At 39.5% G+C, this 17,448-nt stretch overlaps 1 protein-coding gene across 2 annotated transcripts in view; it reads left to right on the top strand.

Annotated features, from left to right (window-relative positions):
- The first annotated feature begins 3,669 nt into the window (after nt 1-3,669).
- Nucleotides 3,670-17,448, top strand: part of POLA1 (DNA polymerase alpha 1, catalytic subunit) — a 290,758-nt gene continuing 276,979 nt past the window's right edge. For both annotated transcript variants that reach the window (XM_078065178.1, XM_078065179.1), the window contains exons 1-4: nt 3,670-3,783; nt 8,539-8,663; nt 11,321-11,417; nt 12,338-12,418. In XM_078065178.1, coding sequence (XP_077921304.1) covers nt 3,741-3,783; nt 8,539-8,663; nt 11,321-11,417; nt 12,338-12,418 — 346 coding nt within the window. In that variant the 5' untranslated portion in view covers nt 3,670-3,740. The remainder of the gene's footprint in view (nt 3,784-8,538; nt 8,664-11,320; nt 11,418-12,337; nt 12,419-17,448) is intronic.

Raw genomic sequence — 17,448 nt, 5'->3', positions numbered from 1 at the left:
GAATTTGGTTGGCTGGTTGTCTTCCCCTCTAGAAAAAAAAAAAAAGAGTCTAGTTTATGAAAGAAAGTTTGCTTGGAGAGTAGACAAATAGCTTGGGCTGGTATGGTGGCTTCACAGATGTTAGACCAAGGCTCTTATCATTCTGTTCCATCATCTCCATGTGTGGCTGTCATCTTCAGAGTTATCTCATAATCCAAGATGGCTGTTGGAGCTTCCACCATCACATCTGTGCTGCAGGAAGGAAGAGAGAAAAGGCAAAAGGGCAAAAAAAGAGAGTTCCCTTCCAGATGTATCCAATTTCATTAAGCAGCCTTCCTGTAACTCTCCCCACAATGGTACTGCTTAAGTCTTGTGTGCCAGAAATTAGTCATTTAGCTAAACCTTGGTGCAAAGGAGGCTGGGAAATACAGGCCTTTCCTCTGTCAATGCGCCCAGCCAAAAGTCCACACTTCATTACAAGAATAAGGGGGAGAATGAATGTAGCAGTAGGCAAATAGCAATTTCTTGACATACCTACCTCGTAGAGTTATTAGTAAGATTAGTGTAATGGTAAAGCTTACTGTAAAAATACAATAAGAATAATAGCTATTTGTTGAATGCCTTTTAGGTGTTGGCATCTTAATGGCACTGTACATGTATTATTTCAATGAAATTTCACAATTGCTCCTTAGGTAAGTATAAGCACCTTTGTTTCATAGAGGAAGAAAATGAGGTTTCAGTAACCAGCTGATGGTCACTTAAAAGTAGTAGTCTAAGAATCAAACCCAAAATCTGACTCTACCTGATGTTGTAATGCCTCCTGGCATAACATTAAAGAGAACAAATTGTAAGCAAAAAGAATCTATAATGCTATCATCTGGAGAAGCTATACTCCATTTTACATAGCATTGCTATTTGATATACAGTTGTAATTAAGTGTGCATATCACTTTTCCTTCTGCTCTTTTCACTTTATAAAATATCATACACATTTCCCATGTTTTGAGTTTTCCCAATTATTTTACCTTTTTGATGTCACATTATTAAACTTCTTTTCTCTCTCTTTTTTTTAAAGATCTTATTTATTTATTTGAGAGAGAGAGGGAGAGCGCATGACGGGGGGCGCAGAGGGAGAAGCAGGCTCCCCGCTGAGCAAGGAGCCCAATGATGCGATGATGCGGGGCTTGATCCCAGGACTCAGGGATCATGACTGGAGCCAAAGGCAGCCACTTAACTGACCGAGCCACCCAGGCACCCCTAAACCTCTTCTCTGATGTAGACATTTAGGTCCCAACTTTTTGCGGATGGAAAATAGTAGCCATTGACATCTTTACATTTATTCTGTTTCTTGTGGGTTATTTTCTATTAACTTTTACCCACAGAAATCATGCTTTGAAAGATAAAAGCATGCTATGGTACTTGCCACATCTTGCAATATTATTTTCCAGAAGGTTGTACCTATTTACACTGCCACTGGCAAAAAATAAGCAGTTCCTCAACAGCAGTTTACCAGCAATGGATAGAGTTTATAGAGAGAGATATAGATAAAAAGATAGAAATGATGGGAAATAGTATCTCACTTTAGTCTTAATTTGTTTTTCTTTGTTTTTAGTAATAATGATAAATTTTAAAAACTTTTCAGTTTGTAAAACCAGTGCAAAACTCATCCTGTGTTGGGCAGGAGAGAGCAAGTTTAAGACAAATTGTAATTTTTTTTTTTTTTGCATGACTAGATAACAGAGGTAGATTTACAAAGAAGTTAATGAAACCATCTTCGAGGCCTCTTGCTTGCTTATGGGCCACTTCTGAGGCCCTGGAAGATGCTCTAGCAATGGTCTCGTGTTTTTGTGAAAATTCACAAAAGTAAGATTTTTAACTACAATCTGTTATGGCTACTTGGTGGTTTGCTGGTAAACTGTCTCTCTCTCAAAAAAGGGGGGGGGCTGTTTTTTTATTTGTAGCATTTGCCCATTTCCATGGTGTAAATACTCCCTCTATGGCTGATTTCAAGCTACCAAAAACTTAACAAGCAGATTATGAAATTCCTGAATATGTAACAATCAGCTCTTGAGAATCACCACCTGTTCCTTCGATAGACTTCCCTTCCTGCCTGGTAGTGGTGGTGGAGTGGGCACAGTCATCGTGGGATTCTCCTATGGGAAAGTTGAGTTGGTGTTGCATTGCATTTAGATTTGGTGGCATCTATGTCAGTTGAAAGCACTCTCATTATATTTAAGATACTGATAGACCTCCTGGTGTAGGAATAGCTCCCAGGAATATTCCTACTCCACTGTGCTGACTTGGAGTTTTTACCTGAATGTGCAGGGCCAGAAGTGATATCATAATATGAAAGTGTCCTACAGGTCCTGGCTCCTGGAAGTATGTGGGTCATGAAAGAGAAACAAGATGTGAAATGCTTAGAGTTCTAAGGTGGCATGTGGAAAATGATCAGACATGTGATGCTGTAAAGGAAAGATTTGGTTCTTATTAATGCCTAGCCAAAACAGTTCTCTCCTGTTAGGAATAAACTTTAAAATATCAAAGTTGCAACAATTTCTTTAAAGGGAAAGTATAGGCATAAATCTGTACTAGTGCTTTAAATAATAGTGGATCTAAGTGTGAATTACTAAGTGCTATGTATCATAACATATGGATCATATCCTAACATGATATTAAGTAATGGTATAAAACTGAAAGAAAAATTTCAAAAAAAATCAGAAGTTAAGAAACAAACATTGATCAGCCATGCTGGAGGACAGATTGAATTATCTTTATATTCTCTTTAGAGAAAATTATATTATAAAATTGTCACGTGAGGAAGAGAGCAACAGTATGTTGGCAAAAATGTAGGAAAAAATATTACAAATGTGGGGCAGGCACATGTATAAAAATGTTATACCTATTTGGAAAAATATAAAATGAGATACATATATGCATTGTACAGAATACGAGCATATAATGCCCTTTTTTTTCTTTCGTAACAGTGACATTTTGCAAGAGTCCGGGCCAGATGTTTTATAGACCGTCCTATGCTTTTAATATATCTGATTGTTTCTTCATGGTTAGATTCAGGTTAATTTTTTGCAAGAAGATTATATAGGTGATGTTGTTCCCTTTTCCAAGTGCATCACATAAGGAGGCATATGATTGCCCCTTATTGGTGATGCTTCTTTTGGTCAACAAGGTAAGATAGTGCTTTATATATATATATACATACATATGTATACATACACACATTTATATCTATAAATCACACAGCTACTGTGTTTACACGCTAAGAAGCAAAGTTATCAGGCAAGACTCAGAGTGCGCAGCAGGAGGCAGTCGCTTTCCCAAGGCTCAGGGGAAACCGGTCCAACCACGCCCATCCTACTGCCCGCCCGCGTCTTTTTTCTAGGAAAATCACCTCTCAGAACCAGAAAGCCCCTACTCTAAAGGGCCCAAATCTTTTCCCATCAGCATGGGTGCGCCTGCGCAGCGAGCTTCCTGGCGGCTCCTTTCCAGCGCCCGGCCGCTTCTTTTTCCCGCTCTCCTCGGCCTCCCAGTCACTCGAGCTTTTTCCCTAAGGGGTCATAACAGGGCGCCAAACTCGCGTCCGCGGGAAGGCCGGGGGCGGGGCGCGGCGCGGCGCGGCACGTCAGTGGCCTTCCGGGCGGAAGTCCGCAGCCTCCGGAGCCTCTGATTGGTTTTCAGCCTGGCGCCTGTCTCGGCCGCCGCGCCAGTTTCGGGCTGGTTGGCGCGGAATCGGGATACTTCAGGACCATGGCGCCCGTGAACGGCGAGGACTGCGACCTAGGGTCGAGCGGTGAGGGACGACGCCGCGTGCGGGGTACCGGGTGGGAGTGCAGGGACCGTGGCATGATTGCGGGTGGTGAGAGCTCTGGAGAGGTCTTTTTTTTTTTTTTTTTTTTTTTTTTCTTAGGGAGGCGCGCGTCCGGGTCGCCTGACGGGTCCTTTTGGGCGCGGACCTCGGTTGTCCCCGGCTGGGACCCATTTGGTGTCGGGTGGGGCTTCCTCGCAGGGCCGTTTGCTCCTGGAAAACCAGAACGCATCCCTTGCAGGGCCTGTGTCACTGCTGGTCTCCGCACTAGTTTGCATTTTCTTGTTATTTCTTTTGGTGACTGCGTTCCACGTGCTGGGCACACCTTCATCAGAGTGGCTCCAGTGGGGCACAGTCTTGGTTCAGAGTATCTAACAACTCTGGCCCCAAGTATCTCTTTGAGGGCTAGGACAGAACGGATGCGCACCCTTTCTGTAGAAACTCACAGGGAAATTTTCATAGTAATTCAGCAGGAAAGAAGGTCTCAGGACTGTCACCAGAAGATACAAATGCGTTTTGTCTTTTTAGGTAATGGGTTTCAACCTCATGCATTAACAGTTTTTTCTTTCAAATTCTATAGAAAGTTCGTCAAGTGCTGTATAGAAATAGGGTTCACGATCTAGTCATCTTTGGTGAAGTTTCAAAAAAAAAATTGCATCAGCATTCGGGATGCCCTGTATATGACTCCGTTTTCAGTGGTAATCTTTTATTTCCAAAAATAGAATACAAAAATGTAAATGGCTTTGTCTGATTTCTGATTTTTGAACTGTGTTCAACTAAAGTGTGACTTTAGTGAACTTCTGACTTAAAATCAGATGCTTCACTTTCTTAGCTCAAGGTACATCTCCTGTCACTCAGATACATCTCCATTAATGAGAACTTGCTTTCTAATCAGCTTCCTTTGCATTCACCTAGTTCTGAATCACAGATATCAATTTCTTCTAGTCTCTCATTTTTAAGACAATTTGTTTTGGAGAGTCGTCTAGCCTGGATTACAAATGAGATGTCGGATGTGAGTATGTGAACAGCCTTTGCAGCCCTCCATCAGTGATTTGCCCCTAGGGTATCTTTCTTCACCCTAAAAACGGTACGTCATCTGTGAACATCAAGAAATCACTCTTTGGAGGATACTGTGTAATCTTGAGACCTCTCTTAAGTCATGGTGTTGATTAAGTAGTTGCTGGAGACTTGTGACTGGAATTTTTCCCTTAAAGAGTGGAAAGATTGTTACCTGAAAGACTGTTGGAGGCTAGTGTCTGTCTGCTTTTGGGGAGGGTGGGGGTACTTCAGATGGTAATTTTGAACCAAATATTTAAACTTTCATAATGGATTTTTTTCATGTTTTTTTTTTTTGTTAACTTACCTACACGAAGCATTGGACACATTCCAAGAAGGAAATTCTAGGCCTTTTTTCTCTTAGGTATTAGAAGGTGGGGTACCTGACAATGGCAGTGAAAAGTTGAAAGGTCTATAACTAGCTATTATTACATATGAAAAGGGATCAGGGAGAGTTTAATGATTTAAAAAAGCAGGTACAGTGGTTTATTCATTTGTTCATTCAGCAAATACTTATTATGTACCTACTAGGTATAGGCATTCTGCCAGGCTCTGGTGTTACACTGTTAAAATGGTAGGTAAGCTGGACATAGTTTCTGTCTTCCTGGAGTTGAGATGGTAAAGAGCTAATTATGTGTGGTGCTATATTGAGGCTTCTCTGAGAAAACCACTTTGCTTTATTTTTGCTTTCTAAAAGCTAGACCATGGTATTGCTGGGTGTGGTGTGTGTGGGTTGTGTGTGTTTGTGTGTGTGTCTCCCCTGCATCTGTACACACATACACATACATTAAATGAGATTCTGTATTGCTGAGTACAAAGTAAGCCAAGGATCTTCCTTTGATCCTTAACTTAATGAAGCAGATATGATTATCCCCATTTCACAGATGAGGACCCTGAGGCTCTGCATTAGTCAGAGTCCTTAGGTGTAAGCTACAGGAGCCAACTCTAGCTGATGTAAATAGAAAAGAAGGAATTTATTTTAAGTGTTTTAGGGATTAGAAGGATATTGTGTTGTTCAAAGAAACTCCAGGTGGACTGGAGAATCATTTGGGGGGGGTGCTGCTTAGCCAGGAACGGTGATTAAAGTTGTGCCACAAAACTGGTCTAGTGAGGAGGTCGTTGCCAGCCATGGCCAAGTACTTGATGTTATAGTTTGTACCTTGGGACATGGCTGGCTCTGTGACTCCAAGTAATCCTCTTGCAGCTGTTGCTACTTCTAGAATCTTCCATTAGCCACTTTCCTTCTGACACTAGCTTGTGATGTAAAGTCTGAGCAGGTGTTCCTAATTGATAGAGCCTATTTTATATGTTCATGCCCTAGCTGCAAGGGTGTGTGGGAAAGAGTGTCTGCTTTTTCAACTTCTATAATGGTACTTGGGCTCTGAGTCCCATTAGGTTTATAAGGAGGGGATTTCACAAACAGGTTCAGGTGCCAGGCAGCTTAAAAACCAACAACAAGGCATCTGGTCACTGTAGCTCAGAGATGTTAACTGGTGGTCTCATGTGTCCCAGTAAGTGGTGGAGTCAGATTGTGCTGCTTCTCCCTAATCTCCTGTTCTCCCACTCTGCACTCTATGTAAGATTTACCTTCCATACTGACTTTCTCTCAGTTTCTGAATACACCTTGCAGTTTCATCCCTTTGTAATTTGGCTCATGCTTTTTTCTGTGCTTCTGCCCCCTTTCCCCTATACTCTGATGGTAAAATTCTAATGCTCTTTCTGGGTCTGTGTTGGATACCTCCCCTGTGAAGTCTTCCCTAATTTCTCAGACAAAATTAGCATTCTTTTCTGTGTTTCCTCAGTAACTTGTCCTTACCTCTTCTGTGGCATCATGTCTGTATGATGGTAGGAGCCTCAGGTCCTTTTGCTTTATTTGACTGTGAGTTCCCTTAAGGATAGGCAACTCTTCCTTCCTGTAATTGTACCCCAAACCCTGTAGAATGGCACATTGTTGCCTGTGAAGTAAGTCCATTTGAAGAACTATACATTTTGTCAAGAGAGTCTACTAAAGGGGTCGACGGCATCTTTAAGAGAATATACTAAGGCCAACTTTTCACTCTCAGTGGTCATGCCCAGTAATCTCCGAAGCCTTTTCATGTAGACCTGCTCATGATTTTTTGAAATCATTTGAGTGACGCCCAAGATTTTGTGGCTGTCATCATTAAGTACCTGCATTCCTTAATTTTTACTTAATGCCTTTCTGAAAATGGATTTAAAAGTCAAATGCGAAAGTCAAACAATAGACTGAGATGTTCAAGAGAGATTCATTTCCAGAAAGCTAGAAAAAAAATAAAATCTCTAATTATGCTTCACCTGTAAGATTTAGTTTCCAACAGTTTATTGTCAGCATTTGGTACTTGTTCTTTAAATTGAATCTTCTATTTCAGTCAAACGTTTTGTCCATGAGTTGAATGTTGTTATGAACGTTCCAGAGGGGTTGGAGCTTTTAGGATGCATCTTATCAATACTTCTTTTCTGTGCCTCCTTCTTTTTATGAAATAGTTAGCACCAAATACAGTAAAAAAAGTCAGTTTCACAGACATAGATGGCAATCGTCCTAAGCCAAAATGGCAGTCAGCACTGTCTTGCTTGACTTGGTTATTCATCAGCTGGTAAATGAAAGTCTTAGTTTTGTGGATGAACTCTTCAGTATATGTGTGTGGTGGTCAGTTTATAATGACCAAAAGCATGAGTAATTCAAAAGTTGAATGAATGAACACTGAGGCCTTCTGGTATTCCAGTAATTTTTGACAAAATACATTTTAATCTTTGTAATTTTGCATTATCATCCTATGTCCTAACCAAGTGACTGAGGCCTGGAAATCAGTGAAGGAATCAAGAATCTCTTCAGAGCCATGTTTTTAAATTCTCCCAACCCCCCACTTTATCCCTGCTTTGAAATTCCAAATACTTTATCTGAACCTTTGTTAGGGCATGTATTCTAAAGATTGTTTTTGAGTTAGTTGCTACTTATCTCCCATTTTAGATTATAAGTTCTGTGAGTACAGAAAACAAGTCTTGCTGATCTTTTTGTCTTTCAGAGCGCCCAGTACTTTGCAAAGAGCAGATGCTCCTTTAAAGCCTTTCAAATTTTGGGGGTGCCTGGGTGGCTCAGTCAGTTGGGCGCCTGCCTTCAGCTTGGGTCATGATCTCAGGGCCTAGGATTGAGCCCCGCGTCGGGCTCCCTGCTCAGCGGGGAGTCTGCTTCTCCCTCTGCCCTTCCTTGTGCTTTCTCTCTCTGTGTCTGTATCAAATAAATAAAATCTTTAAAAAGCACAAATTAAAAAATAAGCTTTAAAAAATAAAGTTTTTCAAATTTTGATTAATAGAATACAAAATGAATTGTCCTTCTTTTATAACTCTACTTATGGCCTGTCATTTCTAATGGAAAGGTTATGGACTAATGACTGATCTCTTTTCTCTACTGTCTTCATAAGATATCAGTTGAATTTGGAATTTTGCTCTTTTTGGAGGAAAAAAAATAACAGTTGTTTTAACTGGGTCTTAGAGAAAATTTCTGGAGTCACAGGAGCTATATGAACATGACCTTCAAGAACCATCTACACTATGAAAAGTATCCATTTGTGTATTAAAGTGTTACTGTTGACTAGAAATGTTCCTGTAACTGAGGGAAGATGGCTGACAATTTTGTAACATCTCATGTAAACTTGGCTTTTTTTTCAGCTGTGTCAGATTCAGGGAGTTTTGTAGCTTCTAGATCCCGGCGAGAAAAGAAATCAAGGAGAGGGCGCCAGGAAGCTCTAGAAAGACTGAAAAGGGCTAAAGCTGGTGAGAAGTATAAATATGAAGTAAGTAACCATTTTTTTTGTTTTTTCTTCTGTGCTTCATCTAATTCATAGCCTGTAGGTATTTTATGTCCCCTTTGTCATTGATTAGAAATATGCATGTATTTTGTGCTTGTAAGAGTAATTTCTTACTATGGAACAAGCATGAGCATGAAGTAGATTTATACATTGTATCAACTATTTGGCTCTTTAAGTTCCTGTAAGGCCCTTTACAGATGCTGTTAAATTCTGAAATGAAAGTAGCTATACATTTTTTTCCTTATTAAGCCCACTGCATGGGGTGCCTGGTGGCTCGGTCGGTTAAGCGGTTAAGGGTCTGCCTTTGGCTCAGGTCACAATCCCGGGGTCCTGGGATCCAGTTCTGCAGGGGAGCCTGCTTCTCCCTCTCCCTCTGCCCCTCCCCCCTCGTGTGCGTGCGCGTTCTCTCTCTCTCTCTCTCTCTCTCTCGCTCTCTCTTACTCTCTTAGATAAATAAAAATCTTAAAAAAAAACAGCACACTGCAGCTTTGGTAAGTTTCATAGCTTTGTTGGGGGAACTTAGAAATGCTTTTACTTTACTCTTAAGGTAGTGAGCAGTCTAGCTAAGCACGCTTCTCCTTGGAGAAAACTGTTCCTAATTTCATCTGTAGTGGGTGAGGACTTGGGCCTTACTTCTGCTGTGTCCTGTGTGTAAGATTGAATATGATGCCCTTTTGGCTGTTTTCCTCTAACTACTGTTGATGACTTGCAGGTAAAAAACAAAACAAAAACCAGAGTGGTTACCATCTAACACAGCATTGTCTGGCTTTACCTTCAACGTGCTCCCTGAGTATCTCAGCTGCCTCAGGGCTTGAAAGTGATTAATTCATCCGAGGAAAAAATGATAACAGCAACTGCTGCTATACTTTTTTAGTGAACGCTGTTCTAAGTGCTTTTACAAATATGTTCGTTTATTTAATCTTTCCAGTAATCATGAAAAGTTAGATACTATGATTAACAGCATTTCATAGGTGAGAATCCTGAGGTCACAGTGGCAGAGCCTTGATTTGAGCACAGGCAGTCTGGCTTCAGAATATGCATATTTAACCATGGCCTGTATACTGTGTTGTGCAATTAAGAAAGTAGAAGATTTTTGTCATTTGGCATCATTCACTCGAGTTAAGTGAGTCAACCAGATCACAAAGGGTTGCTAAAAGGATTATAGTAAAGCAGGAGTAAAGCATTTTTAATGTAGGTACTTCTATAAAGGAGTTGTGTGGGGGCATTTCAGATGTTGACACAATGTGACTGATTTCCCTCTAATCACTCATGTTAATTGCATGGCTCTGAGAGTTCATGCCAAGCAGTAGCAGTTTTTTTTTTTTTTTGACAGTCAAAATGACTTTTTACTCAAAATGTTTTTCTAAGGTAGTTTTCTGGTATCTTTTTGATAGTATAGAAGTGAGTTGCTTAAATAAGACACAAAGAATGCCTCATGGACTTCAACAAAAATCATCCTGCCGGTTCCCTTCCCCTGCCAAAAGAAAATTGGTCAGTAGAGTAATATTAATTGGACTAGTTTGTGTTTGTGTTGTCAAAAACTTAATTTGGTAGGGCAGGTAGTTTTTATTATCAGATGATGAAATGCTAGATCAACATTTGCCTGTGATCCCTATAGAACAGATTAAACAGCAGGTGAAAACTAAGCCTGATCCTGTAATTGTTATAAGTCTTGTAGCTGTGGCAGGAGTCCAGTCAGCTCTACCCATTGGGTTCTCAAAGCTCTGTGTCCCAGTGATTTTTCCTGGACTCTTAGCTCTTCCACTGGGGTTAGTCGTTTCCTCTACCCGCTACCCACTTGAACTCTGGAGAGAAGGGGCAATTTTTAATCCGTATCTATGAGTTCTTCTAAGCAGCCCACCAAATTCTCATCTGGGTCAGTCGATGGCAGCTGAATCGTGTGCTTCTGTTCTGCTTGTTGCTTAAACTGTGCTGAGGTGGTCTGCTCTCTTCATGCCAAGAGATACCAGCGTTCTGGCCCTCTGGCAGTTGGGCAGCTCATGTTATTGGAGGACTTCCCCTTCACACAGCTCAGCATTTCAGTGTTTGCAGTCTCAAGACCTGAGAATGGTAGGGGATCAGTGGTAATACAGATAGGGATCACTCAAAAAATTATTTCTAGTGTACCCGTAGAATAGAGAGTATGCTTGTTTTCGCTTATTTTGCTGATTTGAGGTGGGGGAGAGTTTCCTTTTGAACTACATTTGGTTGAATAGTTACTAAAATTGTCAGTTTGCAGGGCAACATCAGCTAGGGGAGAGGGAGTTGGCATGCCTTATGAGTTTGCTAAGTACAGGAGAAACCAGTCTAGAAGTTATAAGTGAATAATCCCCAAAGCAGCTAACAAAGAATTGGCTATAATTCAGTTTGTTTTTTATGAAGTAGATGAGTAATTGATGGTGTGACAAGTATATTATGCTAATGGAATCATTTAATATCTTGTGTTAACACCCACCTAAAAGGAATACTAAGTTAATTGATGTCTATTTAAGGAAAACCTGGTAGTGGTGTTGAATGTCAGAACTCATGATTTGGTTGCAGCTACTCCTTCAGGCTGCCATTCCAGTTTCAATTTGACAATTTTTCATCAGAATTGTTTAACACTTTAACTCCATTGGAAGCTTAAACTTGTATGATGGCAGGTTGAGGACTTCACAAGTGTTTATGAAGAAGTTGATGAAGAACAGTATTCGAAGCTGGTTCAGGCCCGCCAGGATGATGACTGGATCGTGGATGATGGTATGTGGGAAGAAATTGCCTCCTAGGCATTGTTTTAGTTGCTTTTCATCTAGTCTTATGTGGTAGAGTTGATGCTTTGCATGAGCAGATGTAAGACACTGTTAAGATGGTACTGTTGGTTCAGATTTTTCTCAAATTATTTGAGAGTGTGGAGGGAGTACAATAGAAAGTTTATTTGGGGGTATTTTGGAGAATCCAGGCACATACCTCAGGTAAATCCTCCATGAAATGACTTTGTAGGAATTGGCAGAACCACGTGCCTGTGGGGTATCCTCAGGTGATGTGGGGATAAGAAAACTGTCTATTGCACAGAGTGGCTGTGAGGATTACACGAAACTATATGCGTGAAGAGTAACTTGGACAGTCGAAAGCACCAGATAGAGGCTGGTCCTGATGTTCTTACAACCTATGTCGAAAGTCACTGGTTCCTGCTTGTCCAGTGTGACTTGTTGGGCATGCGCCTGCTGACCATGGGGAGTGGTGTGGATTGCACCTGCGACCATATTTATGTTTCTATTTCTGTAGTTGGACTTAGCCATATTGCCAGTTTCCCCTCATAGACTGAGGTGCTTTTCTGGGCTTCTGTGATCTTGATTCTTTTGCTTTTTATTCTTTTGGTAGAGTAAAACTACTGTTAAGCATCCTGTTGTGGCAGACTTTGATGCTGTGGGCCAAATCATTTCCCTAGCTCACCTAGATGGGCATAGCATATTTCCTTTGGTTTTGACACAGCAAACCTGCTATGTAGATGCTGTGTTTCATCTCATACCTGTCTGAACAGGATTCTGCTGCACTTAAAAATGGCACAGGCCAGGAGAACATCTGAGTAGGTATAAAAGGTGTTTTTGTTGTTGTTGTGTCTAAAATATTACTGGCCACTTTTAGAAACTTGATCCCAATTTTAAATTTTGTTCCTGCAGATGGTATCGGCTATGTGGAAGATGGCCGAGAGATTTTTGATGATGACCTTGAAGACGATGCCCTTGATTCTCATGAGAAAGGTACCTATATTTTGTTTTCAAGAGAGTGCAGTTTTGAGATTGAAAGAATCAAAATTTGAGATGACTTGGTACTTTGACAGTTTCCTTTAAAGGAAAAGGACCTACCACAATTGTTTTTAGGTGTAGAATATGTTGTAATATTGAGAGAAGCATAGTTATGTCAAAAATTAAATGTAAAAGGCAAAAACAACACCACGAAATGAAGTTTCATGTCTTTATCATCCAGAGAGTTTGCGCTTTTACTTATTTTCGAATTTCAGTTCTGTGGTCATTTTAGACTTGCTGATTTTGAGAGCTGCAGCAATAAGTGATGTCTTTTAATTCCTGCTGAATTGATGTACTTAAAATTTTAGCTCTTTGATAGTAGTACAGTACAATAATAAGGTTTAGTAATCAACTTGCTTTGTCTAATCAAAATTTAAAATGATATAAATGAATGCGTCAGATTTTCTTAGCTACATAATCATTGGCAAAACATTTTTTTTTGAGTAAACGAGCCTGATTTAGTTTCTGTAAAATGTGAAGGGGAAATTATCTTTAGTATTTGTTTTTTTGATTTGCTTCATTATTATCACCATTGTAGATCCTGGGTCAGCAAACTATGGCCCACTCACAGCCAGTTTATTTTAAACAGCTTTATTGAGCTGTAATTCACATCCCATACAATGCAACTATTTAAAGTGTACATTTCGATGGTGTTTACTGTAGTCACAGAGTTGGGTAGCCATCACCACAATCAGTCTCACATTTTCATTACCCCAGAAGGAAATCATGCCTGTTACTGTGTAGCTCCCCAACTCAGAATGGTTTTTCATTTTTGAAAAGTGTTTTAAAAAAAGAGAAAAATGCAGAGAAGAACACGCCATAGCACCAGACAGACATACGTGGCCACAAAGCCTAAAATCTGTGCTATCTTGCCCTTTTCAGAAAGTCTGGGCCCTAAATTGTGGATTTTTAACATTTTCTACATTTGTTTACTTTCTTCTTCCCCCTTCTCAACTGTATACAAACAGACTTTATTTTATTTTGGTCAACTTATTTCAAAGTAAGTTATAAACACCATGGCACTTCACCTCTACATGCTTCATCGGTGACCTCCTAAGAACAAGGATGCTTGTCTACTTAGCCACAGTACCCTTCTCATAGTATCATCTAATATGTTGGTTCATATTAAGATTTCCCTATTTAGCCCAAAATGATCTCTGTTTTTTTCAGATGCAGAGTCCACTTTAGTTTTTATGTCTCTTGAGTCTTATTTAGTGTGGAATAGTGCCATCCCTCTCCTCCTGCCCCTCTGGCTTTTTTTTCTTTTTTTTTGGTCTTTCATGACCTTGACATCTTTGAAGGGGCTGGGCTGGTTTTGTTCAATGTCCCATGGTCTGGGATTTGCCTGATTGCTTCTTGGTGCGTAGAGTCAGGTTAAATATCCTGACAAAAATATGATATTGATGAAGTTGTGTCCTTCCCACAGATCTTATCAGGGGCACATAAGGTCACTTTGTCCCATTCTTGGTGATACTAAGTTTGACCTCTTGGTTAAAATGATGTTTGTCAGATCTCTTCCTTATAAAGCTACCTTTCAACCTTTGTATTAATGTAAATATGGGGTGATAATTTGAGACTGTGTGTCTCTTTTCCCTACCAGCTACCAGCTATCACCCAATGCTTTCAGCATCTATTGATGATTTTTTCTCTCCTTTTTAAAATGATCACTTCAAACTCGTGGGCTGAAAATTACGGTTACAGTTCAGTATCCATTATCATTATTTTTGTGATGTTCAAATTATCCCACATTTGGCAGTGGGAGCCTCTTTGAGCTGCCTCCTGTGTCCTTTTGACATGATACCATCAGTCTTTGAGCATTTCCATGCTTCCTGGGCCAAGAAGATGTCCCAGGTCTCCTTGTATTAGTCTTGTCCCAGACCTGGAATCAACCATTTCCCCTAAGAGTCATGGCTCCTTTAGTGGAGAATGGTATTCAGATCTGGAAGATGGGTGGTACTCCTTGCTACTGGGGTGTAACAGTTTGTAGGCCCTTTTGGTGAACAGAATTCAGAGATTTTATATATATGTCATGATTTCATACTGATATATTCAATTCAGATAAAGCACCACAGGGTTCTTCTTCATCTTCCCCAATTCTATATTTGTGTCTGCCTTCAACCCCAGTGAAAACCCTTGTCCTCTAAAATAGACACAAAATAATTTTAGAAATTTTAGAGCTACTAAACTGGCATGTCTGCTGACAACCTTTCTAAATGAAGTTTATAATTTCTTTGCAGTTTTATTTGGTTTATATCTTGGTAAAGGTGTATAGTTAGAGAATTGTGTTTGGAAGGTGTATGAAGTAATTGTTTTCTGTATGCTATTTTATCAGTTTACTCTATAGATTCATTTGTGTTTATTCATATTAGGGTTTTACAAAATCCTTTCATTTTAATTTTATTTTTTGAATATTATAAAACATTTTTATGATTTCAAAACCAAAACGATACTGAGATAGACTCAGGTAAATCTTATTCTTATCCCTGTGCTTTCTACTTCTTCATTTCTACGCATTTCCATAGAACCATTTTTAATAGTTTCTGATTATCCTTCATGTTTTTCCTTTTACAAAAAAATAAGGATGTGTGTATTTTTTAAATGTAGGATGTTATTTATTCATTCATTAGTTAAGTTAGAATATGTGGACCGTCTTTTCTGTTTCTGCCAACCTGTGTAATATAGGAACTCTACACAGTGGTACCGTTTGGTCACAGTGTGGCTAATTGTGTATTCCTATTTTTTAATGTGTCCATGAAGAAGAGAACGAAAGGAGCCTGTCTGCTTTTTTATCTCCCTGAACTGAGGAGGCCTTTGTTCGAGTTCTGGTTATGTTGTTCATTGTCTGTATCATTTTGAATGAGTCCTGTCACTTACCAGGACATGACTTTTGTTGGCTGTAAATTAGGTTGCACTGGACAGGGAGGTGATTGAGAAAAGGACCCATGTCCTAGTCATCTCAGTGCCAATCACGGTAGCAAGTGCAGAGAAAGTATGCAGCATTTGTTGAGTAAATGAGCCATCTTTGTGTTTCCATTGTCATCTTGTTATCTCTTCCCAGTAATACATCAGTGAAGAGATGACTTGGCATTCTGGAGGAGAGCTAGTCTTGGAAGTCTTTATTCCATGCTTTGCCACCATTCTCCCACAAGTCCCAACTGTTTCAATGTCTCCCAGGAGAGCCCAATAAGATCTCAAGATCTTAGGAAGGGAAATGGAATTTTGCAATCCACTTTAAAGACTTAGAAGACATTGTAGAGTTTTGCATAGATGTAAAAGGACAACTCTTTATGGTGTGGATCCAATCCCTGACATGCTTTCAAATAGAGACAGAAAATATTAACTAAGTCCTAATGAAAAAAATTAGTAGGAAAATGAATAAACAAATAAACAGAAGCACTAAAATTGTGGAAGATTCTACATCAAATGTTGACTCCTATTTTGTATGTTTCTTTTTGTCCTTCTCTCTAGATACTACTAACCTACAATGGTGAAATTAAAGCCTGCTTATGAAACCTTCCTTGCTATTCAAACCTCTTTTGACCTTCTCTTTTGATACCCTGTATTAGGACCTGTATTTTGTATTCTAAACATTTTGACCATCAATTATATTCTATTTCCAAACTGCCAAATGATCTCAATAAAAAATTATTTCTCTTGTCTTATATTTTTCACAAATGTCCTACAAACTTTTTCATTTTTAGGCACATGAAAAAATGCCCTTTTTATTGTGGTTAAATACACGTACAATTTATCATAAGTGATGTTTAATACATTAACAGTGCTTGTAGCCATGACCATTATCTAGTTCCAGAACATTTTTATCCCCCTGAGTGGAAACCCATATCCATTAAGCAGTCACTCCCCAATCTTCCTTCCCTGATCCCCTGGCAACTACTAGTCTTTCAGTCTCTATGGATTTGCCTATTTTGAATATTTCAGGTAAATGGAATGATAAAATATGTGACCATTTGTGCCTGGCTCCTTTTGTTTAGCATGATGTTTTCAAGTTTCTCTTATGTTGTAGCATGTACTAGTACTTCATTCTTTTTTATGACTGAAAAATATTCCATTGCATGGATAGACTGCATATTGTTTGTCCATTTATTAGTTGATGGAATTTGGGATGTTTCCACATTATGGTTATTGTGAATAGTGCTGCTGTAAACATTTGTGTGCAAGTTTGTGTTTGAACACCTGTTTTCAGTTCTTTGGGGTATCTACCCAGGAATGGAATTATGTATATATATTTTTATTTACTTTTTAAAAAATTTTTATTTATTTATTTGACAGAGACACAGCGAGAGAGGGAACACAAGCAGGGGAGGGAGAAGCAGGCTTCCCGCAGAGCAGGGAGCCCGATGCGGGGCTCGATCCCAGGACCCTGGGATCATGACCTGAGCCGAAGGCAGTTGCTTAATGACTGAGCCACCCAGGCGCCCCTATTTACTTTTTTCTTACACAGAAGATATTTTTCTATAGATGCTTTTGTGCTTTGTGTTTTTTTCACTTAGCAAGATATCCTGAAAATCATCCCATATTAGCACATAGAGATCTTTTTTCTTTTTTACTTGTTTCTATATTGTTGCATAGTATTTTACTGTATAAATGTATGATGATGGTGTATTCAAATGGTTTCGCTGAGTTGTCAATTAGATTTTCAGTAATTTGCTTTTACAAGTAATTCTGCATTGAATAACTTGGTGCATATGGTGCTTTCCTCAGAGAAAATTCCTAGGAGGAGGATTGCTGGCTCAGAGAGGAAAACGCACGTGAAGTTTTATGAGCTATTGCTCTAGGAGTTGTCCCATTGTACACTCCCATCTCCCAACAGTTTATACTGCTATGGCCTTGCCAACAGAGTACATTGTGAGACTCTTGCCACTCCCATACACGAGAAACGACAGTTCAGTGTGCTTTCCGTTTGTGTTTCTTTTACACATGAGGTTGAGCCTCTTTTCATAAAACGTCATAACTGTTTGTGTATA

The sequence above is a fragment of the Halichoerus grypus genome, chromosome X, assembly GCF_964656455.1.
Source record: "Halichoerus grypus chromosome X, mHalGry1.hap1.1, whole genome shotgun sequence".
NCBI lineage: Eukaryota > Metazoa > Chordata > Mammalia > Carnivora > Phocidae > Halichoerus > Halichoerus grypus.
The sequence above is the reverse complement of the archived record's forward strand: the minus strand, read 5'-3'. Positions and strand labels throughout refer to the sequence as shown.